At 44.5% G+C, this 27,951-nt stretch overlaps 2 protein-coding genes across 2 annotated transcripts; one reads left to right on the forward strand and one right to left on the reverse strand.

The window, feature by feature from the left end:
• Positions 1-1,272: 1,272 nt before the first annotated feature.
• dpp7 (dipeptidyl-peptidase 7) lies at positions 1,273-6,341 on the forward strand. The gene is made up of 13 exons (XM_030104745.1): positions 1,273-1,439; positions 2,440-2,566; positions 2,649-2,788; positions 3,441-3,604; positions 3,683-3,818; positions 3,898-3,979; positions 4,139-4,305; positions 4,587-4,647; positions 4,965-5,083; positions 5,152-5,308; positions 5,638-5,702; positions 5,799-5,869; positions 5,945-6,341. The coding sequence occupies exons 1-13, from the start codon at positions 1,338-1,340 to the stop codon at positions 6,048-6,050; spliced, it is 1,497 nt and encodes a 498-aa protein (XP_029960605.1). The 5' UTR covers positions 1,273-1,337; the 3' UTR covers positions 6,051-6,341.
• man1b1b (mannosidase, alpha, class 1B, member 1b) lies at positions 6,316-23,394 on the reverse strand. Its single transcript, XM_030104743.1, has 14 exons — positions 23,110-23,394; positions 21,120-21,239; positions 20,577-20,685; positions 20,268-20,392; positions 18,970-19,103; positions 17,636-17,745; positions 16,801-16,980; positions 16,574-16,722; positions 15,078-15,266; positions 14,814-15,004; positions 14,592-14,712; positions 14,177-14,371; positions 9,657-9,788; positions 6,316-9,402 (listed from the first exon to the last, which is right to left on the reverse strand). Exons 2-14 carry the CDS (start codon positions 21,222-21,224, stop codon positions 9,196-9,198), a joined length of 1,947 nt encoding a protein of 648 aa, XP_029960603.1. The 5' UTR covers positions 21,225-21,239; positions 23,110-23,394; the 3' UTR covers positions 6,316-9,195.
• Between the last annotated feature and the right edge of the window lie 4,557 nt (positions 23,395-27,951).

Here is a 27,951-nt window from a genome sequence, read left to right on the forward strand (position 1 = left end):
CCAAAGTCCTCTTTTCAGATGAAAGTAAATTTTGCATGTCATTTGGAAATCAAGGTCCCAGAGCCTGGAGGAAGAGTGGAGAGACTCAGAATCCATGCTGCTTGAAGCCCAGAGTGAAGTTTCTTCAGTCTGTGATGATTTTTGCTGCCATGTCGTCTGCTGCGTCTCCACTGTGCTTTCTGAAGTCCACAGTCGATGCTGCGTCTTCCAGGACATTTCAGAGCACTTCATGCTTTCCTCTGTTGACAAGCTTTATGGAGATGCTGATTTCAGCAGGACTCACTGCCAAGGTACCAAAAGCTGGTTCAATGACCACAGTGTTACTGAGCTTGATGGGCCAGCAAACCGGCCTGACCTCAAGCCCACGGAGAATCTATGGAAGGTGAGAGACAGCAGAGCCAGCAATGCAGATGACCTGAAGGCTGCTATCAGAACAACCTGGACTTCCACGAATCCTGAGCGCTGCCACAGGTTGATGGCTCCACGCCACGCCACACTCATGGAAAAGGAGGATCAACCATTAAGTGCATAGAGATGAACAGAAGCCTTACAATTTTCTTTAATATATAATTTTTTAATTGTTCGTATGTAATATTCTAACTGTCTGAGACACTGAATTTTGAGTTTTCGTTCTCTGTAAGTCATCATCATCAAAATTTCAAAATATAAAGGCTTGAAATATATGCATCACGAGTCTATATCATGTATTGGTTTGACTCCTTCATATATTGAACATTTTTATGATATTCTAATATTTTGTTTATTGTACTTTTAATCAAATTTTTTTGGTAACTTTTGTACAGTTTTTCATTAATAATGGACATAATTTTATTATGTGTCAATTAAAATTTTTTATAATTACAAATAGATATGTTGCTCTATTTTTAATTTAATTCCCATGATTCTACTCAGTCACATTTTCTTTTCAACAGATCAGGGTTCATAAAAATATAGTTTTTTTAAATGTTAAAATATTTTGTATTTTATGTGCTAATTACTTTTCTTTTTCCTCATCCTTTTGACTTCGTTCTTTTGTTTTACTTACTTTTCTAATGAAGTTTGTAACTTTCGTATTATATGAATGTAAACAATTTTATTTGGTTTCATTTAGAATTTTATTGCAAATTGATTCATTTGTATTTGAAGTTGTCAGTGCTTGACCTCCTTCTTGGTCACATGATCGTTATTTATTTTTCCGAGGTGTCCTTGAATGCGTCCCAGATCATAACACAGGTCATGTGACACACGCGCTCTGCGCATGCGCATTTGGGAGCTGTCAGAGGAACTTAAATTGCGGTCCGTTCTTTGCTTCTTTCTGCTCATTCTCCGGTCAAACTATGGACTCTTCTTGTAAATCCTTGTTGTTCTCGGCCGCGGTGCTTCTGCTTTCTACAGAGCTGCTGTTGGCTTTGTCGTGTGACTGCGACGCTCATTTTCAGGTAGTAATTACTGCTTTCTTCCTCTTTGACCCATTGAAAGTCTCTGTTTAAACTTTGATTTTCTTCAAGTTTCCCCCATGAAAATAACAGGAATAGTTCTAGATAGTGTCCTCTGAGAGACGAATTATGTATGATTAATTCGGGGAATTATGTGGATTTTATGAAGGTGTTTACGATCTGTTTGTCTTTCCTGGATCAGACTTTATTAATTAATTAACTTTAGTGCCACAGTAACACAAGTGTGTGTGTGTGTGTGTGTGTGTGTGTGTGTGTGTGTGTGTGTGTGTGTGTGTGTGTGTGTGTGTGGAGTCATATGACCAGTGTTGGTCAAATCAATTGTGAACAGTAATTACTCACTGATTACTTCTCCAGTAATGTAATCCTGTCACTTTACCGATTACTTATTTTCAAAGGTAATGTGTTGCTTTACTTTTCAATAACATGATATGGACAACATGAATACACTTTCAAGCAACACACCTTTCAGCCTAATTTTGTTCTATCTGCACATCCATCATATGGATATCATATCCGTCTTTTGAACTTTCTTTGGTATCACATTTCAGCGTATTCCAGCATATAAAATACATTTGTGTGCGTGCGTGTGTGTGTGTGTGTGTGTGTGTACTTCTTTCATTCCAACAAAATAAAATGCAAAACTCAAGTAAGTAATGGTGTGAATCCTTCCAACATCCACAAAATGAAATATAGAATTAAAATGATTAAGTTTCAGAGTCTACCGAGTCAAACTGAGTAAACTTTGGTCGTTCCAGACATTAAGATTGTCCTGCTCTGCTGCACGGTGTGTGTTCATCACCACACGTCTGTAGTTCATCACTGACGTAGTGCAGCATGAATGTGTGTCATGACTCCTCCTCCAGTAAACAGCAGCTTAAAAAAATAGTAACTGTGAAGACGGTAGCTTCGGGCTGATGTCAGCGAGTTATTTAAAGGCGACGTGAGAGCCGAACATGAAGGAGTGATTGGTTCTTTGTTTCAGGGGAGAAAACCTCCTGAAGTGAGGAAAGACTCGCCGTTCACGGAGAAGTTCTTCACTCAGACTCTGGATCATTTCAACTTCAACAGTTTTGGCAACGGAACGTTCTGTCAGCGTTACCTGATCTCAGGTGAAATCGTCTTTGTCCTCCACATGCTGGACAGCCGGAGGTCTGTAGGGGCTCACCGTGTGCCGTCCTGTGGTCCCTGCAGATAAGTTCTGGCAGAACGGCTCTGGGCCCGTCTTCTTCTACACCGGCAACGAAGGGGACATCTCGGACTTCGCCCTCAACTCCGGGTTCATCCTGGAGCTGGCAGAACAGCAGGGGGCGCTGGTCATCTTCGCTGAACACGTGAGGACACGCCGTCTCAACCAGGGTTTAAGTTAGGATCTTAACAGGGAACGTAAATATAGCTGGAGAGAATATGTTTTAGGAAAACCCTGAATAAGAAAACCACATTTGATGACATTACAGTTGAATATCGATGCCATTCGTCAATCACATGCACACAGCTCACTGCAGGGCAGTGGAGACCACGCCCCTCACAGGCCCCCTGCACTCACATGCACAGGTTATTTCTACAGTCCAGGACCAGACCACAGCACCAGACTGCTGGAGCCACACAGTCCAGGCTGAAAGCTCAACCAAGTGAAGGACGTCTTGATGACTTCCTGAGGTGTCATATTTAATAAAGCTGGTGTTACTGAGGTATAACTCACAAAGGGGTGTTGCATTCGATCATTTCTACGATGCAGCGACAAAACATTACTGGTCATAATGAATATTTCCAAAATGTACCCGATGAACTTCTCCTGGAAATTCACTGGAAAATTCACGTAAATTTTCAATCTTTTTGCATCAGTAGTCTCAACACAGTTCAGACGGGGACCAGGGCTGGGTCCACCTGCAGGGACAGGGAGGACAGGGACCTGGTCCACCTGCAGGGACAGGGACTGTGTTGACCTGTGCAGTGACCGTCTGTGCCCCCCCCCCCTCCTTCCAGAGGTACTACGGAGCCTCGCTGCCCTTCGGGAAGGACTCCTTCAGCCGTCCTCTGGTGGGTCTCCTGACGGTGGAACAGGCCCTGGCCGACTACGCCGTCATGATCACTGAGCTCAAGCAGCAGCTGCAGGCCGATAACTGCCCCGTCATCGTGTTCGGGGGCAGGTACGTTTACCTCACCGCCACCGCTACATATACCAGCTGTTTTACTGAACCCTCTTGGTTTCACCTTCTCTGTACCAGCTATGGAGGAATGCTGTCCGTCTACATGAGGCTCAAGTATCCCAACATCGTGACCGGAGCGCTGGCGGCCAGCGCCCCCATCCTGTCCACGGCGGGGGTGGGAGACCCCCGGCAGTTCTTCAGAGACGTGACAGCCGTGTGAGCAGGTTCCAGTCGTCCTCGCTCTGCTTCCAGACCGTCCCCGTCCCTCACCTGTCTCCTTGTCTCCGTCTCAGGACTACGAGGCCGTCAGTCCTCAGTGCAGCGCCGCAGTCAGAGCCGCCTTCCAGCAGCTCCAGGACTTAGCCGCTCGCCAAGGTGAACCTGTGTGTGTGTGTGTGTGTGTGTGTGTGTGTGTGTGTGTGTTTAGGTTAAGGGTGAAGAAGCTAAAACAGACAAAGCTTGTTTTGTGAGATTTTCCTGTATTTTGCAGCAGAACCTGATTAAATTTGTGTGTGTGTGTGCGTGTGTGTTCAGAGTACAGACGGATCCAGTCGGCGTTCGCTCTCTGTCAGCCTCCGTCTGCTCCTCGAGACATCCACCAGCTGAACGGCCTGCTGAGGAACGCCTTCACCTTCATGGCCATGCTGGATTACCCCTACAGCACGCACTTCATGGGCAACATGCCCGCTCACCCCGTCAAGGTACCAGAGAGATGAAGTCCCTCTTGATGAAATGCTCTCTTCTCTCAGCATCCATCAAACACAACGTTTAATCTAAGAGTGCCTTTTATTTTAGTAACCGGAAAATTTGAAAAAATAATAATTTTCTGTTGATTATTCAAGTGTGAAATGGAGAGTTACTGTAGTGTGGAGTTAGCATTAGCTGTTAGTGAAGTGTGTGTGTGTGTGTGTGTGTGTGTGTGTGTGTGTGTGTGTGTGTGTGTGTGTGTGTGTGTGTGTGTGTGTGTGTGTGTGTTTTACAGATGGGCTGTGACATCATGCTGAGAGGTCCGGATCTTTTGGCGAACCTCAGAGACACTGCAGGTAAACTCCATCAGGGGGGTCAGACATGAGGGTCGTGGGCCGGAAGCGGCCACAGGAGCTGAAAGCAGGGGTCAGCGGGGGGCAGGGGGGGGCTACGTCACGTCGAAGCACCGACACCACCTCTTCAATGGACGAGTACGAACTTGTAGCAAGGCTCCACACTGGAGGCCCCAGCTTGTTTGCAGTCAGTGAACAGCAGGTGGCGCCAAATCCTCCCTGCACAGCAGCTCCTCCTCCTCAGTGTGCAAAGGAGAATCTTTTATTGTGAAGAATTTCCCTGAGAACAACGTTTCTCTCTCTCTCTCTCTCTCTTGCAGCCATCGTCTACAACTCCTCGACTCCGCTGAGCTGCTTTGATCTCTACAACCTCTACGTGGAGTGTGCCGACCCCACCGGCTGTGGACTGGGACCAAACAGCCTGGCCTGGGACTACCAGGTAAGACACACACAAACACACACACACAGTGACACACACAGACGGACTGACTGGCGTTCTCCCATCAGGCCTGCACCGAGGTGGAGCTCTGCTTTGAGAGCAACAACGTCACCGACATGTTTCCCCCGATGAGCTTCAGCCAGGCGGACCGGCGGCGCTACTGCTCCGAGAGGTGGGGGGTGACGCCCCGGCCCGGCTGGCTCCGCCTCCAGTTCTGGGGGGACGGTGGGTCTCTGGCTAATTCTTTATTCAAATCAGAAACTAGCATTAAAATCAGATAAATATCTTCTATAATAATTCAGATGTTTTAGTATACTTGAATTATTGAAATTTTGATACAGAATAAGATAAGATAACTATTTTTCTCTATGGGGGGGGGACACTTCTTCTCCGGCTTCTCTGCAGAAAACATGAAAACTGAGAACAAACACCGTCTGTCTTCCAAATGGTTTAAATGCAGAAAAGCTTCCTGAAATGTTTCATATTTGGTCTCCTCAAATCGACCTGTCAAACGGTGTCCAGATGTTTGTTCATGCTGCTCTCTGGGGTTCCAGCTCTCTCTTCAGCCAGCAACATCATCTTCTCTAACGGGGACTTGGACCCTTGGGCCAATGGAGGGGTGAGCGCACGACTCCACCGCACATGAAGTCAAACTCACAGCGGGCGGGTCCGAGGTGGTCTAAAGGGGTCTGAGGTGCTTGGCTCTCTTGTGCAGGTCCGTCGCTCGCTGAGCTCATCACTGATCGCCATCAACATCCCAGAGGGAGCTCATCACCTGGACCTCAGGTAGGACACAACACACACACACATGCACACACATGCTCTCACACTCTCTGACCCTCCTGTGTGTGCGTTCTCCAGAGGAGCCAACGATGAAGACCCTGAGTCGGTGGTCCGAGCTCGGAAGCAGGAGGCGGAGCTGATCGCCGGCTGGATCCAGGCGGAGAGAAACAGACAGAAACACTGAAGCTGGACTGAAGTGAACGACGCCGCCTTCAGGATGAAGAAACAAGAAACAAGCAACTGAACCGCTGCCGTCACTTCACTGCAGTTTGACTCTGAACATCACAGCAGCTGCAAAGAAACAATCAGTGCATCCAAATTGTGCAAAACTCTAGAAATCTGTGCAATATTTTGTCAAACTCTTTATCTGATTATTTTCTTAGAATGAATTTCACACTTTGACTCAAATCAAGTCAGAAAAAAATCATTTCACACATTGTTTCTTTTTCAATAAAATCTTTTTATTTTTTTCCCATTTGTTTCTTTTTCTTTACAAAATTAAAGCCGGTCCAGCATTTGTTTTACACCAACAAAACACGTGGGAAGGTCTGAAATAAATAAAGAGAAAATCTGCAGCACAAAGTTTGGATGATATGAGATCTCTGAAGGAGAAGATCTGCTACGTCCTACATTCACAGAAACACCTCCGGTCGGACACACAACACAAAAAGTAAAGGAAAAAAGAACTGAACTCTTTGAAAACATTCAGCTAGAAAACGTCACGTCTTTAGAGTTGCATGAAAAATCTCAGGATGGATCAAATGAACCGAAATTCGAACCAAATTGAAATGTTAATAAAGAAAAACACTGTTTAAACACTAAAGCAATGATTTATAAACGCTGTCCCCGATATGGACACACACCATATATCAAGCCTTTCATCATCAGCATCATCAGGATCTTTGCTATTTAGCATTTAGCTTCCCTGTTATCAGCTCAGTACCGATAATGATCCTGATATCGGACCTTTAACCAGATATCGGCTCCAATACTCGATACTGATCCTGGCTTAAGTTCATCAACTGAGTAAATCTGAGCTTTTTGTTTCTTTATGAGCTGAGTAAACAGACTACTGAGGCCTTGAACACCATATGGCAAGACTGTGGTTCTCAACTGGTGGTCTGTGACCCACAAGTAGGTCGTGAAGTGGGGCCAGCTTTGACACTAGAAATGCATGTGGATTTAAATATACAGACAACAGAAATCTAAAGTGAAATGTACATTTGGACCGACGTCTTCAAATCTCAGGAAAAGATTTATTTCAGTTCATCAGTTTTTGTGTGAAAGAAATCAAGTGTTCAGAGAGGCTGAAGCTGCTGAAGAGTTTTGGTTTGAGGCTAAATACAGAAAACGGATCTTAAAAAGCTGAATTTTCTTATTTGCTGTATTTTTACGTAAAACTTTTTGTTCAATCGTATTTAAATTGAATGAATTTGAGTCTGTTTCGTGGCTGTGGATCGAACCAAGACTGTATTTCCCGCGTTAAAATAATTCAGTCCTCGTATTCTGGACTCTATTCTGAGGACTGCTGCAAAAATATCACGGCTCCTGAAAAGGTTTTCTGGAGCTAAAAAAAGAAGAAATAGCTTTTTTGAATGTTGTCTGAAGCAACGTTGAAGGCACACGTGAGACGACACAGACGAGAACAAAGAAAAACAGGAAGTACGACAACAGTTTGGTCTCAACATCAAATCAAAGGAAATATACTGAAGGAATCTGCTTCGAAACCAAAACATCAGAAAGTGCTCAGAGACTTTAAGAGTTCACAGATTGACAAGAATTTTCTTTTCCTGCTCCTCGTATCTCGAGAAAAACCGGTGAACACTTTGATCTCCAGCATCTGAAATCACCTCAGCGGAGCAGTGAGGCAAAAGTAACACTGTTCTGCAGCCTGATCTTACCGAGAACAGAAAAGAAACGAGAGAAGCAGGAGAGGAGAAGAGGCCATATTTACAGGAATGACTGAAACTCAACAGAAAGCTGCTTCAAATATACACAAATCAATATATTACACAAGATACTGAATCAGAACCGCATCTTCAGACTGAGACGTGATCAATGAGGGACGGTGGGACTCCTCATGCGGATCCAGGTACCGAGGCTGAAACACTTTCAGCTCTTCAGGTTTGATTCAGACTTTTCTATTGAACACTGCTTTGAGGAAATCCTGGACCATTTTCAAGAGAAGCTGCTGTAGGTTTAGACACTCTCTCTTTCTCTGCGCATCAAACTCAACAGAAAGCTGAAAAGGACATCTTACTGCTTTTATACTCAGAATTTATACAAAATTAACTGACATATTAAAGTCTGGACATTATTGTGAAAACAACATTTTTTAAAACATCTTCTGCTTGCTAAATAAAAAAATGCTTTCATGTAGTGTTTTCTTTTTTCATCATTTAAAATTCACACGAAATGTTTAAAAACAGTAACTAAATTGTGTTTTATTCTTGGCACTGGAAGTGGCTCATGAGTTCGAAGGGCTCGACTACTCAACATTTTCAAAGGAAACAGAAAAGTTTTATTGCGTTGTTTACATGAGCTGCTGAAAACAGAACTTTTCAGAAACGCTGCTGCTGCACATCTGCACCAGCGCCACAGGAAGCAGTTCCTCTGCACATACGCCAGTGGATGGACAGTAAGAGTTATTCTCTGTGCAGGTGTGTGTGGCTTCATCACAAAAACAACCAGCAGCACCAACTAGTGGCCCGGTATAGTGACTACAACATTTACAGCGCTCCTGCTGTTTCCTGTTGCCTGAAGCTAAGCTGCTTGTTTAGAAACACCTTCCTGTGGATGAACACTGTTCACCTGAACACTGAGTCACCAGACTCTGACCTCCGACCTCTTCCCATTGATCACGCTGCACTGTGAGAGCGGTTCTCAATTCTGAAGCTCCCGTTTCCTGAGTGTCCTGAATGCTTCACGGACACAACCACAGTGAGGATGAAGAGCAGCTCTGAGGATGAAGAGCAGCTCTGAGGCTCTTCAGATGGAGGTTTGCTACAGAAGCTGCCGCCTGCAGCCCTCGCTGAGGAGCACGCCTCGCTCTGCGTTCTCCTCAGGTAAAAGAGCGGGTTCCAGTTCGTCGGCCAGCGCCGGTGTGAGTTCATGAGATTAAGACAGCTTCGATTTAAGCCACAATCAGGTTGTTGGTTTTTTTATGCTCCGCTGCATCAAAACTAATAAATAATCACAATCTGGATTTCTTTTCTTTTTAAACTGAGATTCAGTCACTAGAAAACAAAGAGAGGCTCTTTTCCCATCAAGGAGTCACTGCGGCCTGAGACCGACCCTGAGAGCTGTGTGTGTGTGTGTGTGTGTGTGTGTCACACACTGGAAGGCCATATGGGCAGTGGGTGGGCTTCAGTGTTGAAGACGTACTGGTCCAGGCTGACCAGGCCGGGCTGCTCGGAGAACAGCAGGTACAGGTACTTGAGGGTCTCTCCCAGGAAGAAGCTCTCCATCTTGTCCCGGGGACTCGGGTACTCCGGGTCCCGGACGTTGTTGATGGAGGTGAAACCGCCGGAGGAAACCTGAGGGAACAAGAACCCAGGGGAGGGTTTTAAAGATCCGCCCCAACACCCGGACTATAGAGCACCTTCCTCCCGCTCAGCAGAGTTAAGTGCAGGACGGAAGTGAAGCGCTTTTTAAAATAAAACTGGGAAATCTATATGTACATGTTCAAAATTAAATTTCTGGTTCTCTCTTTGCAGCCCGGTGCTAAATGTCCCCTGGCCTGGCGGTCGGAGGCTCCTGCTCTAACCGATGCTCTAACCCCTACACCCACCTTGGTGTACTTGTTGAAGCTCTGCAGGATCTCCCAGCCCCACTGCTGGTATTTTTGGTCGTTGGTGAACCTGTACAGGTAGAAGAGACTCTCCACCGTCTCCGGCCGCAGCAGGTTGTGTCTATCAGCCAGCTGGATGGAAACAAGAGCAAATTAAGAGCCCTGTTTGGAGTAAAAACTGCCGAGATTGCACAATTCAACAGAATAAAAACAGCAGGAACGTTATAACGTTAGAGCAGAATTAAAGGTGCAGTAGGTCAGACTGAGGTCATACCACTAGGTGGCAGTAGTGGGATCAGGGTTCCTACATATTTGCCATTTCAAAATTCCATACTTTTTCCATACCCAAATTTCCAGACTTCTCGCCAAAAACATCAAATAATTTGTGACATTTTAGTAAGCATAGTGCTCCGCCGAAGGATATACCGGCGCACAGCGGGTGAGTCTATGGCTGCTACTGCTGTGCTCCGGTATATCCTTCCGCGGAGCACTGCCATGCGCAGATCTGTGTGTATCAAAACGTTATTTTAATGGATTGAAAAGAAAACACGTCTTTTAAAATGTTTTATAACCATTCGGATTTACTTCACGTGCTAATACGCCGTCCCCTGGACCACTGGAAGGAGTATTTTGTCCACTTTCGTCAGTCCGGCTCTGATTCCTATTGACTTCCAGCAATTGACCTAAGCTAACTACGATGCCAACAGCTGGGAACCAGCCACAAAAAAGTATTTATGAGCTTGTCCAGCTTTGTCAATGATAGGGAAAGGGCGTGGGTCCAAAATCTTTGGAGTATTCCTTTAAGGGGGCATTTATCCAGCAGCTTTGTCACAGCTGTGACAAGGAACTCCTTGGTTTCCATCCTGAGCTGTGTTTCTTCCCCATCATGTGGCTCAGCACCGCCGCCTCCCCCATGTTGGAGATGTTGAAGGACTTTATGCAAAGTCTGCATTTTGCTTTTCTTGTCTGCCCGGAATCCTTTGCCAACCAGCCTTTGTATTTGGGATTTTTTAGCCACTCCTCTGTAGGGCTGGGTACCGTTAGATATTTTTCGGGTACAAGTACTTTTTCGATACCTCACGTATGGTACCAGTTCCTGAACGGTACTTTTTTCGGTACCTGCCTTCACGGCGCACCGACGACACCATGACTGCATTTGCACTTCATGCCACTAGGTATGCTGTTTGCATGTTCAACCTTATTTTAAACAGACACCACAGAGGAAGAAGGGCTGCAGGCTGCAGGCTCTCTGTGAGGCTCTCTCTGCATGTTGTTAGAAAGAGAGTGAGCCGGTAAGACGTGGTAACATGTTCAATGATGGATGTGCCGTTTTTTTCAGTAAAAGAGAAGAACTGAACCATCATTTCCGCGCATGTTTATTGACCACGCAGCCACTTTAAGAACCGAAACTGATACCCGTACGCACGTCTCTTGTTCGGTACCGGTATATACCGGAGTTTTTCGGTCGGTACCACTGAGGTACTGTTAAACGGTACCCAGCCCTACTCCTCTGAAAATTTACATCTTCCCATTTTAGCTTGCTCACGAGCGGTAGCTAGTTCCCCTGCCCTATTTCTTCTTCTGTTGGTTTTGCTTGGTGGTTGGCATCCATAGATATCATATAAGAACTAGATGCCTTAAGGCCTCAGTATGCTTCCCCATTGCAGCGACGTCGTTCCTACGCCGGCAACACTACGCCGCTACCGAACATATCTTGCTTCTGCATCAAGGGAACGCCCTCCTCTGCAGTTTCACCGCCAAGCCGCTAGGCAGTCACAACAACAATGCGGCTTCCGTAGCTCCGGCTTTTACCTGGACACCGATCTATAGACATAGATATCTAGACACGTGCACTTATCGAACATATATCTGCATATATGACATATCTGGCGACACCGGGCTGTGGTGGAGGAGAGGCTGAGTGGACCATGATGAAATATTGGTGAAACTAATGAGTTTTTGGACGATTAAAGCCGTTTTAGGAGCGGCTATACACATAGCCCCGTCTGCTAACAGTGCTAACACTGCTAACAGTATAGGGATGTGTGCCGCTCAATTTTGGATCTAAACTTCTCCCGAAGCACTGTTTGGATCAGAAAAGCATTCGGGGAGAGTTCTACTTCATTCTATAAACAACGCGAAAGCGGACTAATCACAGCCCTCGACATTCACGTCACCACTCATCGCCGCGATGCGAAGTCAGGATTTTTGGGAGGTGCGCGTCAAGCCCTAGCGTAGGAACAACGTAGGGCGCGGCGCAGACGTTGTAGGAATGACGTCGCGGTGACGGGGAAGCATACTGAGGCCTTCAAGGCGGAGTCAACAACATTGTTCACTGGCGGTCATCTTTGGACAGTGGGCCACTCCAGGGCGCTCTGTGTAATCTAAGGGAAGGTGAGTGATTTACACTAAAATACTCAACTCATTGAATTCTTGACGGATTTACAGACGGTTTGATTTATTACTGACGTTATGTTGCTATGACTCAGACTAAATGTTAAAATCACAACTTTTCTTTTTGCATGCAGTTAAATATCTACTTGTCTGACGTTTCTAACGTCAGACAAGACGTGGTTTGGATTTTCAAACCAAGTCGTTTGAAAATCGAACGAAAATTGAGCAATCACCAGCTATTTCAAAGTTGACGCTCAATTGACATTAAAGGGTAACTCCGGTTTTTTGACACCTGGACCTTATTTCTAGGTGTGTGCATGCTCATATACTCACTCAGACAAACATCGTGCAGCTCGGAGTCCTTCAGAAGTTATTTAGATCCAACCAATATAGCGCGGGCCACGGCAAGGGAGCTTCAGTGCGGGACATAATCTCTGCAAAATCGCTCATTTCAGCTATATTTTTTCATCCATAATCATAAAGTGTTATCATAAAGTCAGCTCGTCTACCGTCTTCAGGTGGGTCAGCTGACAGTTTTCGATAACTTAGCCACAATTAGCTCGGATGGGAACGCTGGAGCTCCTCTCCCGAACAGAAAGGCACTGACTCGGCCTTGCTGTCATGGCGCACGGACGTCTGACTCGCCGGGAGGCTGCATAAAGTCAGCTCAGCTACCGCCACGGTCGGACAGCCAGGGGTGGCTGGCGCGTGGGTCCGATCGCCCGCCTGCGGAGCCCGACCGGGCCTGGAGGCTGGGCCGCTCGGTCGGGCGAACCGTCCACCACGGCGGCGGCGCTGGGCCCCGTGCAGCACGGGGGGGCCCGTGGCGGCCCCGGGTTGCCTTTCGATCCGGGGTTGGATGCTCAAAACTCTGCTCTGCTCTGATAGGATCTGCTGCGCTTCGCTCTTCTCTGACACCGTGCTAACTTAGCCACAATTAGCTCGGATGCTGGAGCCTCTCCCGTCGGCCGCGCTGCGGCCCGCGCACAGCGCTCCTCGCCCGGCCTGGAGACCTCCAGAGACTCTCGGTGAGGAGAGACTTCCAGGAGTGCCCCGCAGCCCACGCGCAGTGCACCTCCGCTGGGCTAACTTAGCCACAATTAGCTCGGATGGGAACGTCGCGGAGCTGCTCTCCCCAGCAGAAAGGCCCTTTGAGTCTGCCTCGGCTGTCACGGCGCCCGGGCGTCTGACTCGCCGGGAGGCTGCAGCCCCCCACCCGGCATGGCAGCGACTCAGAGTGCCTTTCTGCTGTCGAGAGGAGCTCCAACGTTCCCATCCGAGCTAATTGTGGCTAAGTAAGCAAAAACTGTCAGCTGACCCACCTGAAGACGGTAGACGAGCTGACTTTATGATAACACTGGCGATGGATGAAAAAATAAAGCCGAAATGACCGATTTTGCAGAGATTATGTCCCGCGCTGAAGCTCCCTTGCCGTGGCCCGCGCTAAATCGGTTGGATCTAAATAACTTCTGAAGGACTCCGAGCTGCACGATGTTTGTCTGAGTGAGTATATGCGCATGCACACACCTAGAAATAAGGCCCAGGTGTCAAAAAACCGGAGATGCCCTTTAATGTGATGAGTGAGTGAGTGGCCCTGTCCCAAGATGGCCGCCATGTGACGACGTTAGTCCCCACTGGGTTACAACGCGCATGAGCCATGTAGGGTTTGTATATATATCTATGTTGGCATCCAGTTTACAGGTGCATTGCTGCCAGCCTGCCACCTACCGGACCGGAGTGTAATGTCAGCTGAGAAATCTGCCCAAATGTTTTCCAGGACCGTAACCGTCTGTGTGCTCTCACACAAACATTTTTAGCTGCTGCCAACAGATCGATGCATTTCTCTTTTTTCTATATTCTTTTTCTTTCCTTTTTTAGGTTTTTGTTTTTTGTTTTTTAGAAAATATAACAATGATAGAAGTCTTGGAAACATGAATATTTTTCCATACAATAGTTTCAATTTTCCATACTTTTCCAGATCTGGAAAATTCTAAAATCAAATTCCATACTTTTCCATACTTTCCATACTGCGTAGGAACCCTGTGGGATTGACTTCTGCTCATTTTTTTCTTGCATTCTGCTCTTCTGAGGGTTCCTGCTCTGGATGGATTGGTCTGAGTGTGTACCTTGACGTCGATGTCTCGAATGCTGCCCTGGTGCATGTTGAAGTGGACGATCTCCGGACTGAGGCCCGTCTCCATCTGGACGTACATCTGGTAGCAGGTCTCCATCAGCTCCTTAGCCAGGTCCATGTGGTCCGCCGGGAGCCCGTTGTGGGCCCCGAGGGCCAGGGTGCCCGGCAGGAAACACACCAGGTGGTCCTGGAGGACCAAAACGGAAAAATACAAAACATTACAATTTAATTTCACGTGTAACTCCTATGTAAGCATGCTAATGCTAGTGCTACTGTGGATACATGCTAATGCTACTTCAATGGGACATGTTTCATGTTGCTGAGCTGGCTCAAATTAAAGAGGCTCCTGCTCCGGTAAACAGGAGTTTAGTGAAACAGTAACACTAGTAGGACGTGACATAACCCACCATTTTGGGGCTGAACTGTCCGTGTGAGACCTCCCCAACGAAGGTGAGGCCGCCGGGCGAAGACTTCTGCAGCAGGTTCTTCTTCACGCCCTCGACGGCCTGCAGGTAGTCCTCCAGGAGTCTGAAACCCGACAGAGGAGCACGGGCCAGTGTCAGCATCTGCAGCATAAACACACACACACACACACACACACACACACACACACAGGCACACACACTCACTGGTCCTCGGTCTTGCCCCCCTGGATCCACTGCTTCAGCAGGTACTCGTAGTAGCTGTCAGCGCGGGCCCCCAGGGTGTAGATGCCCTGGTGGGTGAACTGCCCGCTGTTGGTGTTGATGAACATGGGGACCAGACCGTCCAGCTTCCCCTCCAGCTGGTGGACCTGCTTCATCACCTCGGACACGGCGGCCTGGGGGAGAGGGGTCAGGGGTCAGAGGGGAGCGCCCCCGCCGTGCTCCCGGGACCCGCCTGCCGGTCGTTACCTGGTACTGGGGGTCCTGCGTGAGGCGGGTGAGCTCCCTGAACTCCAGCTGGATGCTGGTGACCTCGGCCACCGTGCTGTCGGAGGTCCAGCGAGGCGGGTGGGCCGTGCCTTTCCCGATGTTAACGTCCGAGTAGGGGATCTTCGACGGGGTCTTGAAGGCCGGCATGAGCCTGGAGCCGATGTCTTTCTGTGAAGGAACCGCAGAATCCACCTGATCCTTCATAGTCCCTCTAAGTAAAAAAATCATGCCTTTTCAAGTGAAACATCATGTTTACTTTATGACTTTTTGACACTTTTTGTGCTTAATATCATTATTTTTTAAATTAAGTTCAGCTACATCTTTTAGAAAACGGGATTAGAATGAGATCTATTGTGAGTGGACATCTCTTAAGCACACATTGATCCAGAGCTGCTGTTTTCGCAGCCAGTGGAAACTGTTGAGGTCAGTGGAAAACCTCTCTTCCTTTATCGGTTCGGAACATGTGACAGGAAGCAGCTGCTTTCTGAGACTAAACATCACTGTAAGCTGTGTACACACACTCAGTCAGGAGGTTATGGGGATTATTCCACATTGGGATTAAAGAGAGAGGCATCGTCTGACAGATTATATCTGAATGTGGAGAGGTTTTTTTGTGGCTCTGAGAAACATCTGCAGAAATTACAGGTTTGAGGTTTCTATTTTTACTCGTCTCTGAAATGAGATGTATTTTTATCTCCAAACGGCAACTGTGATGTTCCTGTCAGGGCCAGGAGGAGTTCACTCTCAAACCTGAAGCTCCGTGTGGAGGAGGAGGAGGAGGAGGAGGAGGAGGAGGAGGAGGAGGAGGTTTTGAAGACTGGAAACGAAGAGCCGTGTTCAGTTACTGAGAGGACGGCAGTTTGAACAATCTGGGACAGCGTGAAAGCATCACTGTGCAGGTTGTTAGAAACAAGCAATTTATCACAGGAAGCTACTATTATTGGATCTCTGCTAGTTTGTCTGAGAGATAATTCTTAGAGGGGATTTTCACTCTCTTGATTACTTGCATGTGATTAAATGTCAAAATAAACCAGTCAGATCTGTATCTTCCACCTCCCTTTAACAATGGAGACTGAAAGTGAGAGTCGCTACTATTTTATTTTTAAAACAACAAATCTGAAAATATTAAACACCCGGGTTACTTTAGGAAGCAATTCTTCATGTCCCGTGTTAACAACGTTATTGCAGTGTTAGCATCAGCTGTTAGCACTGTGTGAGTCAGGATCGCTCAGTAAGCTGGGAAGATGCTCAATAATCTGGATGTTAGTGGAGGAAGATGATCTAAAGTGTGGATATTAGTGGGATGAGACGCTGTGTAAACATGCTCTAACCATATGGATACGGGCTGATGCTGTCAGAAGGATTGAGTTTGTTCAGGATCAATAAAGTGATCCTGCTGTAAACAGAAGTTCAGTAAATAGGAACAGAGAAGCCGGCCATGTTTCAGGTGTGTGTTGTGTTGGTGAGGCGCTCACGGCTTTGTCCAGGAACAGGGAGTCTCCGGTCAGGTGATACGTGCTGAGCAGACCGCCCAAGATGCGAATTGTGCTTTCAAACAGGTTGACGTCCACGTTTCTGTTGAAGGAGAGCTCCGTGGAGACCCACGCCCTCGCTTCCTCGAACTCTGCAGCAACAGACGCACAACATTCACAACTCTCCCAGCTTCCACCGGCTCATGAGCCACAACAGCAGTGACCAGTACCTTCCTTCAGCCCGAGGATCCACATGGTGTCCAGGGCGTCGATGAGCGTCAGCCCCAGACCGAACCACTCGCTGTACGACTTGGAGATGGGCCGCAGCTCGTCGTGGCCCCACGCAAACTCTTTATAGCCCTTCCAGGCGTGTCGGAAGGCGTCCCGCACCACCTCCAGCCGGTTGGCCTCTGAACACACAGTGGAGGGGGGCGCTCATGGGTTATGACTGCAGATCAGGTCAGATGATTGTTATTCTTTAAAGGTACAGTGGCGGCCAGCTAGTCCAGCTAGTCACTGTCTTGTAATACAGCTTTGTGCCACCAGATGAGTGTCGTGAGTCCCTGCAAATCACAGAACTAGAAAACCAGAAGGAAATTTCACTCATGGATTTAAAAATCAAAAAACTCGAGTGTTCAGTGACAATTTAGGCCCAGTGCACACGACAGTGTTTCAAGTATGTGGAGACAAGTTGTTGCTGTTGGTTGATTTTGCTAACAACACAACTTGTTGTTGATCATATGCGGAAGAGCTGTTTACTGCAGCCGTGGTGCATGCACACACACACACACACACACACACACACACACACACACACACACACACACACACACACACACACACACACACACACACACACACACACACACACACACACACACACACACACACACTTCCCCATTTCCCAAGAGACAGAGCATTTTCAAAAGGCTGCATTTGCAGTGTTTTCAAGCATCGTTGTCATGGAAACGTACCCCCAAAACGCTACAGAGGTTTTCAGCTCTCACTTGAAACGCCGACATGTAAACGTGGCCTTTAATGGTGGATCTGAACGCGGGGCGATACCTGACTGGTTGGTGGGTCTGGGCTCCTGGTGGACGGGTAAATTGTCCTTGTTCTCTCCGTCCTTGGGTCCCTCGGTCCCCTGCTCGGTATCGATCACAGCTCCGTGCCAGCTGGAGGACAGACGCCACATTCAAACAGACAAAAACAGTCTGAGCTGATGGAGGTTTCTGCTTTCTGTCTCCGCTGCGCTCAGCACTCCTTTTAATCTAAATTAAAAATGCCACACATGTAGGTACATAAAGTATATAAAAAATACATATTAAATCCATTTGTGTATAAAAGGGAGGTGAAGCATGCTGTGTGTCAATAATGGATGAAGGTTTGGGATTTAAAGATTTCTTCATACCTCTGAAAGATTTATGTGTCGTGATACTGTAAATAAATTAAAATATGAAAGATAAGAACTGTAGATTTATCCACTGTAAAGTCAATGATTAGTAAAACAAGTAGAGTAAAGGCATAGACGTTTCAGTTTGGTGGATGATATCAAAGTTTATCGATAATAAATCTGTATTATTAGAGAGTTTATTTACTTTCCTTTTTCAAATATTGTTGCATTTATGAAAATTATGTATTTTGAAGGTGATTATACCTCTTGATGTGTCGTTTTTTTCCCCCAAAATAAATCACAATAAAGAGAAAACAATGGGACATACATTTGATTTAATCAAACTGACATAACCGATGTTTGTTCTCTGGATTATAAGTCACGTTGCCTTCAGTTGTTTGGCTGCACCTGAGATTTATATATCACAAAATAAGAGTATAAATAAATCATGATGGATGTCATTGACTGACAACAGAAAGCTGCTGCAGAAATACAGAAAAAACTTCCATTAAATATAAGATGTGAGACACGGTTTAAAGGCAGACTAGTTTGCAGGAACATAAATCTTATCCGGTGTTCTGGAGGTGACGATGTGAGTCTTGTGAATAAATCCAAATTATGATCACAGAACTGGTGCTTACTCTTCACAGATAAAAAGTCCCTTTTTATGTATTCTTGAGAATTAAATCACAGATAATATTTTTGTCTGTACTGAAATGTGTTTCTTCATCTCTTCTTGATGTTTGATGAGATGTGATTAATACTCAGGCGAAACTTATAATGAAGGAAGTATGGTATCTGTTATGATATCTACTATTATGAGAACACAGGGAAATGTGTGAGAGTGAAATCGGGGTAAAATATTATCAGACTGATATTCCGTTTCTACAATATGTCAAGTGAAAACCCATCATTTCAGAGAAGTTTTGCATTTACACCCCACTGTTTAGGAAACAATGTTCATGTGTGTGAAATAGAGTTTCTGCCCAAGTGTTTCCAGACTGACCTGATGACTCCCTCCTCCTCGTCTCCGCCTCCCGTCTTGCTCTCAGCTGCTTTGTCTTCCACCGCTGAAGCGTTTCCTCTCTTCTGCTGACGGTTTATGAGCACCGGCGGCCCTCGCTTATTGGGCAGTTTTCTCTGAAGGGAAACACAGAGACAAGAAATCCTCACCTTATCCACGAAAAAGTCACTTATTTCAACAATCAGAACATCAAAACTCAAAACGCTTTAAAGCATTTTGAAATGTTAGTATTGATTTTTTTTCTTCATATTTTACACAGACAAAATAAGTCAAGTCAAATCAAGTCAATTTTATTTATATAGCACATCTACAGACGGCTCAGCCATGCCAAAGTGCTTCACATAGTGCAAACAATAAAAAAAAAATTAAAAGAGGTGCAAAAGTCAAAATGAATAAACAATAGGGATGGGACGGGATCTCATGTCACGAGATCTCGCGAGATCAAAATGCAGCGAGATTTCTCGTACATGCATTGAACGATATTGAATACCTTTACATGCAGGCAATAACCGCTTCTTAACTGGAATATTGACGGAATAATACATTACACGGCGCACTGCCATGTAAACACGTGCATAAACCCGAATATGCTCATATTCATATTTAGAAGCCCGGTTGAAAGGGACATGAAATGCTGCTCTGCGCATGTTCTATCTGCAAGGACTCTTGGTCTTTTGAGTCCACAAACTACTTGTGATACAGTTTAATTGCTACGACGTAAATAAAATGTGCAGAAACGATCGTTCAGTTCTTCTCTTTTACTGACAAAACGGTGCATCGCATCATTGAACATTTTACCACGTCTTGCCGCCTCATACTCTTTTTCTAACAACATGCAGAGAGAGCCTGCGGCGCCCTTCTTTTTCTGTGGTGTCTTTGTAAAATAAGGTTGAACATGCAAACAGCACACCTAGTGGCATGAAGTGCAAATGCAGTCATGGCGTCGTCTGTGCGCCGTGGTTTGAATGGGGATATCGCTGATCATGTAAACATTAAAATCTCGTCTCGTCTCGATCTCGTGGACTCAATCTTGTGAGACATCTCGTCGCGTGGAATTTGTGTCTCGTCCCACCACTAATAAACTATCAATAAAACATATCTCGATCGTAAACACAAAGAAAAACTAGAAACAAGGTAAGACCTAGCTGAAGGCCAGAGGGAAGAGGTAGGTCTTCAGCTGGGATTTAAAAATAAATTCAATCGTCATCCAAGGAAGAAATGTGTGTGTGTGTGTGTGTGTGTGTGTGTGTGTGTGTGTGTGTGTGTGTGTGTGTGTGTACCTGTGAGGAGGGCTGTTCTGGCACTTGGTTCTGTTGGTTGACTCTGTCTGGCTCAGGAGGCATTTGTGGGATGACGAAGGGCTTTAGCAGGTTTCCATCTGTGCTCTGTTCTCTTTGTGGAAGGCCTGGAACAAAACAACAACACCAAGATTATCATTATTTTCATCGTTATCATGGGATAAATTCCCTTCAGAGACACTCTACATGTATGGCCTGGCATTTAACCTCCTGGATCTTCAGCTTTGTTTATCTAATAAAATAAAAACCTGAATGAAGTGAATTTAAAGAGGGAGCAGCTGCTTCTGCTACCTGTGAGGTGTTCACTGACGGTGGGAAATGAAGCCATCCCGCAGATGAAGAGGAGGACGAGGGTGAAGAGGATGAGACTCCGCTGCAGCCGGGACAGCTGCTTCCATTTCTGAAGAGGACAGAAAACAGAGAGCCATGACTGACCCCATGAACACCCGGGGGGAGGGCTGGGGACCACAGATTGAAAAACGTTCTAGGACTGTCAATGTGTTTACACAATATGTTCTGGAAGGTTTTCAAACATCAAAGCGTTTTCAAAAAGTTTCAGCGGCTCCCAGCACCGTTGTGGTGTGAGCACAACCCCAAAACAAGAACAGAGGCCTCATTTTCACAGTGAGGAAAACTTTCATGCTTCACATTTCTGCTTTCAGCTTCTGAAGTGTGCAATTCTCCAACCTTTGGAAAACAGGAGAGGACTTTTATCTGTTTTAGCAGAAGTTAAATAAAGATGTGGAGACACTACAGCAGTTTTTCCTCAGATTATCTTGTGTTTCCCACAAACAGTGTGGGGAGGAGAAGGGGGGAGCAGGGAGGAGCACTCACCCTCCAGCAGGACTGCCTCCTCCACTGCTTGCCATTGTTGTAGCTTCCACTTCTCTGCCCCGATAAGTTAATAGACACATAGTCCTGACGAGACGGTGGGAGCATGTCTGTGAGTGAGCCCTGAAGGGGGAGAAGAGAGAGAGAAGTGAGAGGCTGAGGCTTCAATTATATCAAGAAACCTACAACAATTTACTTTCAGCTAAGCGAACAAAACACCATTCAACTAGCATCCTTCATGTAAATAATAATAATAATAATAATGCATTGGTTTTACTATTGTAGCCACAGCTGCCCTGGGGCCAACTGACGGAAGCGAGGCTGCCAATCTGCGCCATCGGCCCCTCCGACCACCACCAACCATTCACTCACACAACTTTCATACTTAAGCAAGGTGGGTGAAGTGTCTTGCCCAAGGACACAACGACAGCTTTACGCCTGCGGGAGCAGGGATCGAACTGCCAACCTTCCGGTTTTAAGACGACCTGCTCTATCAACTGAGCTACTGTCGCCCATGCGGTATCAATGCCTTCCAAGCAACAACTCTATGACTGAAATCATTCTTTCATTAGGCATATTCTTTTATTGTACACCTTGTAATGTTTTCTATTCTTGTACTCTGTAAGGTTCCCTTTTTCTGAGTTTCACTTATGTGGACCGAAAACCAGCTTGTAACTTCCTGCACCTGCAAACTGCAGAAACATATCCAAATGGGGAAAACACACATATGTTTATAGTTGTCTTCATACTTCTCCAGGTATTCTGTAATGCATATAATTGTTATTACAGTATAATTATAATATTTATAGCCAGAAAACCTGAGCTGCATTAATTTATCTTTGGATCCTTATAGTTTCTGTTCATTTGCTTCCACAATAACATTAAAAAAATATATCTGGACCAAATGGCCTTCTCCTCTTCACATAAATGATGGCAATCAGAGGATTTGGTTCAACTACTGTATTGTCTCACTGGCCTCACTGAGAGATTCACTTCAAGAGCAAATCCAACGCATATGAAGAGGAGGGTGGCAGATAATTATTTGAGAGTCAATATCAGGCAAATGCAGTCTGGCAGTTTAGTTCGTAAAGTGAAGGCGACTGCATGTTTACTACAAGGAGTGAAATCTTTATTATGTGAATGTATACATATGTTTGTCTTGTGTGTATAGGAATCATTATGAGTGTTACTAAAGCATGGGGTTGTTTCTGCCCTCATACTGTTCATATTGATAAATAAATAAGCTATACAGTTTGGTCAACATCTGTCACCATCAGTTGAGTCAACAAAAAAACTGGTAAATGTATGACTTTCACAGATAAACTACCATTTATTAGACTGATTAGAAAATGATTATTGTCCTCCCTGGTTTCTCCCCATCAGCATCTTCACATGTTTATATCTGGTTTGATATTCTTACATTTATATTCCACTTGCAGATTACACCTTATCATTTATACTCCTCTTATAATCTACATAGACGGTGGTTTATGTAAATGAAAGGTGAATATTGAAAAGTGATCCGGTATTCATTGTTTGTAATGCTTCAAATGGTCTTTTTTTGGTGTTTTGTTGTATTTAAATTGGAATTATCTATTTACATTTCAAAGCAAATATTGATTCTGAACAACAATCTGCTTTGCAAGTTAATAATCAACAGGCTGGTACGTTTACATTTACTTCTAATGAGGTTACTGCATGAATCGTTCGAAATGAATGTTAAAACCAAGTATTAATGATGAACAAAAGAAGCACTTTAGCTTTCATTCAGGATCCGCTACAGCGGTTGCTCCATCATTGTAAAGGGGGCTCGCGTGAACGTTTAACTGGATTCACGGACAACTCTACCCCGAGGCTGGAGTCGAGGCCTACTCACCCCCCGAAAACAAGCTCAGCCGCGCACTTCCGAACAGAAGCACTCACTGGGTAAAAAAGGTCTCGCTCAGGGGTTCACCAAGGGAGATAGAGCCACGACTATCCGACACGTACTGACCTTTTAAAGAGCGTGAGATTAGCGGATGCTCCGTGTGGGCCGGCAGCGGGAGGGAAGCAGCAGGCAGTCCGACTTCCAGCGGTGGTTAACGGGACGTCAGTGCCACGGCTCCGGGGGTCTCCTCATGTTTAAAACCCCTCAACCATTCAGGCGCCACGCAGAAACACGCAGCCTGGTGATAATTTATCATTTACACATAATAAAGAGTATAAAAATTAGGGTTTTTTGAGCCACTTGTAGCTTTGATGGTGAAGCGCCACTGACAACAAGCGTGATCCAGGGGGGCGTTCAGGGACCTCCAGAACGTCGGAAATTGCAGCTTTTTTACAGCTACTTGACTACAACACATTTTCAAAGACATAATAAAAAACATCACAATTCAAAGCAATTTATTAATGGATTGACGTATTTATATAGCTATAAACCTGATGAAAAGGGGAAAATCTTAAAGATTAAAACCCGAGAAGTTAAAGAATAAAGCCCTCATATCCTGAGAAATATTCCTAACTGTTTTTGGTCAGAAAGTTAATCTTGTTACACAAAAGACCCCCAAATAATCATAAAAGTCTGGATTCAAATCACTGAGTCAACACATTTGTTTCATTTTCCCACAATTTGCCATCAAATCAGCAAATCTATGAATGTTTCCAACAGACTGTCTATATTTCCCCTCATTTTCACCAAATGTTTGTGTGCTTATAAAATAATATTTCAAAGAAATAATCTTAAAACCAGTGCTATAATAATGCAGTAATTTAAAGTGATGCTGTTGGAGGCATTGGAGACTGCAACATTAGATTGATCAACAGTGACATTAAAACTGTTGAATTGATTAATTTTTGAATTAAGCTTTAAAAAAGCGTTTCCTCCATTAAAGTCTTCATTTAATGTTACCTTTTCAGCTTAATGATTGACTTGTTAAAAATTAAAAACTTGACGTGATCAGGAATCATACAGACATCATATAATCATACATACAGCTATCAGCAAGAAAATGAGCCAGGCAATGATTAAAAAAAAAAACAAAGCTAATTTCAGACAGAGATTGAGAGAAGAGACTTTTAAAGAAAAGTCTGGGTTTTTATATCATAAAAAGTTGCTTTACTGAGGTCCAAAACAGAAAAAAAAAATACATCATGAAATTCAACACAATAGAAACATTTAACATAAGAGGATCATTTGTTTCCCAGATATCAGGTGAAAATGTAAAGTTTCCTACTGTACTAACAATTTGATTTGTGACAAATCCAAACACTTTAAAGAGGTCTTCCTCTCACGATCAATTACATTTTCTTTTAAAATTCGTGAATTGCAAAAAGTCTCCCGAGATATTTCAAACTCTGACTTTGAATTTGCAGAGCACGGAAATTGATTTTATTCCTCATGTCCAGATCACGACAATAGTCAATTAACAATATAGTGCAGTGCAGCTTTAATCGCTGGTGATCAAACCAGAAACCTGAACAACATAAATTATTGTCTGTAGACGTTGGAGGAAGAATATCTACAACAGGACGTATTTACAACCAGTTCAAGAGTTAACTTCATTGCCTGAGCATTGGTGAACAGATTTACACAAAAAAAGGAGAGGAGCATGAAACATACGGAGCTCTGTCGGTAACATTTACATGTTTCAGAAAATGTACAAACTCGTTTCCAAGACGTAAAACAGACCTGAACACGTTAAATGGTGCAAACATTCACTCGAACTTTGGAATAACAAAAAAAAAGAAACATCACAAAATAAACCATCACAACTAAAGAGCATGGATGTATCAAAGCCTCATACTGACAAATATTTAATATTTTCTGTCTTTTTGGCCAAAATTCTGGTCAAAAACAGCTTTTCAATCACCTCAGTTTTTTAAAGTCTAAGAACTCTTAATCTGCAAATGTTCAATGTAGTTTATAGAATAGACTAAAAAATGTATTTAGTTATTATGAATCAACAATATCTGTAAACCTCTAACTCATGGTAACTGTCACCATTTGACTGGTATCAAATACTTTAAAAGTAAAGTGTTTCAGAAATGAAATTTCAGAAATGAAACTGAAAAATTTAGCCAATGAAGGAAAAAAAAGGTAAATTAAAAAAAAAGAGCATTTAGATCAGCTGATTGGGCTCTCACACTGACAGACTGAGTCTTCAGATCACCGCAGACTGAAGCATGAAATGGCCCCAAGTACGAGAAGTACGAGAAGTGATTTTTCATCGATAATATTTCGAACAGTCTGGGACAGATTTTCTGACTGTGGCGTATATAAATGTACAAATGAATTGGAATGATGTAGTTTTTATCATGTGAGTTTTATGTAGCTTTATATTCAATAGGAGATAAAAGCTGCACTGATGTGGATTCACTTCCAGTTTGATTCGCTGATGTTTTACCCAGCGAAGACTTCTGCTAATTCAACAAAAAAATGTCGCGTATAGTTTTTCTATTATACATCATTACTACCTTACTGCTGTGTATTCTCAACGCAGTACACAAAAAAACAGCTAAATACCGTGTCTAATTGCTCAGCGACAAAAGTGGTTTATGGAGTAATTATGAGAATAAGATTGAAAAAAAATGGAAATAAAAGTCTTGTAGACAGATTAAAATAAAACACACATGGAAATCATTCTTTGGGGGAAAAAAGTGCTATATCCATATATTTTTGCTTAAATTTCCGATTACGGTATTACAACAAAAAAGCGGCTGAAGAGGTTTGTTCTCTTTCTTCACAAAGTCAAGATGATGTATTGACTCTATATTTGAATAAAAAAAATCCAAAATATTGCTTCAAATTTAAGACATGATAATGACAGAGAATTTCTTAAGAAAATTCTGAAAATCAGACAGAACTAAAAAAATAACTATTGTGGGGAAATTATAAAAACAACTCTGTAGATTGGTTTAACAATGAAATCTGTTTTTCCCTAGTGGTGACATATGGTATTACATACATATACTATTCTATCAATCTTTCTTTTAATGTCTTTTTTTACATAGTTTTATGAAGTTACCCTGAAATATTAGCTACAGATTTAGTCATACACCATTATATTTCCATTATATTTACTTTTGTTTTTTATTGTGTTAATGGTATGTAATATAGTGTAAATTTCAATAATTTGATGTAAATATGCCTTATAAAATTAATATAATGCAACACAGAAATGGCATGAAAAAAAATTAGAGCCAAGGAAGATGGATTTTATCATCCATCGTCCTCCTGATCAAAGGGTTAGTGTTAAATTTACGGTCCTTGACGCCAGTGAGGGGATTATTATCAGAGTTTATACAGAAAAATAAGCAGATGTTTCTCAGCTAGACATCTGGGGTTTCCTTCATATTTCACTCTTCTGACAGGCTCATGCAGCAGCTGAACGTTTTTATTCAACGTATGAAGCTCCTGTAATACATCCATGCTCCTGACACACACACACACACACACACACACACACACACACACACACACACACACACAGTCTTGTATTTCTATCCTTGTGGGGACCGTCCATTGACTCCCATTCATGTCTAGCCCCTAACCCTGACCCTTACCCTAACCCTAACCCACACCACAATAAAGCCTAACCCTAAAGAAATGTTTTTTGCACTTTTACTTTTTTCAGTAACAACAACATGGTCAAGAAAACACTGTTTCTCCTACTTAGGACCGGAAAAAGGTCCCCACAAGGCACGTCGTTCCACGTTTTGCTATCCTTGTGGGGACATTTGGCCCCAACAAGGATAGAAATACGAGAACACACACACACACACACACACACACACACACACACACACACACACACACACACACAGGTTCGTATTTTTATCCTTTTATCCTTGTGGGGACCATCCACTGACTCCCATTCATGTCTAACTCCTAACCCTAACCCTGACCCTTACCCTAGCCCTAACCCACACCAAAACAAAGCCTAACCCTAAAGAAATGTTTTTGCACTTTTACTTTTTTCAGTAACAACATGGTCAAGAAAACACCGTTTCCCCTCATTAGGACCGGAAAAAGGTCCCACAAGGCACATCGTCCCAGGTTTTCCTATACTTGTGGGGACATTTGGTCCCCACAAGTATAGAAAAACGCGCGCGCGCACACACCACACACACACACACACACACACACACACACACACACACACACACACACACACACACACACACACACACACACACACGTACCTGAATGTGGAGCTCTGACATAAATAAGCAGATTTTATCAACACTAACAAAATGTACACAATAGATTTTGGAATCGTCTCCGCTCTGTAGACAGTCTGTGTGCAGAAACAGCTGCGAGGTGAGGGTCCGGACGTGGGCACGCCGTGGCCAGTGGGGGGGGTGTACCTAGCTGAAGCACGCCGGCCCCACACTGAAGCCGAACGCCTGAGTCACGTCTTGGTTTCCCAACACGGCCACGTCCCGGAGAGGCAGCAGCTGCAGGTCGTCGCTCTCGAACTGAAACACGGCGTCCTGACTGCCTGAGGTCAGATCCTCCAGCGGCTGCAGGAGACGAGAGGTGGGATAACTAACGATTTCAATGACCCTGAACAACATACGGTAACTCCTCAAGCACACAAAATCTGACTGTTAGACTTGGAAGTGGTCGCTTGTGGTGTTATATGCAAAATTCAGAGCTGGGAATAGTCTCAAATCATGCAGTGGGCGGGGTTTGAAGACATCCAATAGTGAGCCTGTCACCCACCACACAGTCCCGCAGCGTGGCGAGGTAGCTCTGCCTCCGAGAGTCTGCCAGGAAACGGACCTCCCGCTGGCCGCGGCCCTGTCCACTTCCTGGTCCGCAGGAGTACGAGACGGTCTGAGAGGAGAACCTGCT

The sequence above is a fragment of the Salarias fasciatus genome, chromosome 12 (assembly GCF_902148845.1).
Source record: "Salarias fasciatus chromosome 12, fSalaFa1.1, whole genome shotgun sequence".
Classification (NCBI taxonomy): domain Eukaryota; kingdom Metazoa; phylum Chordata; class Actinopteri; order Blenniiformes; family Blenniidae; genus Salarias; species Salarias fasciatus.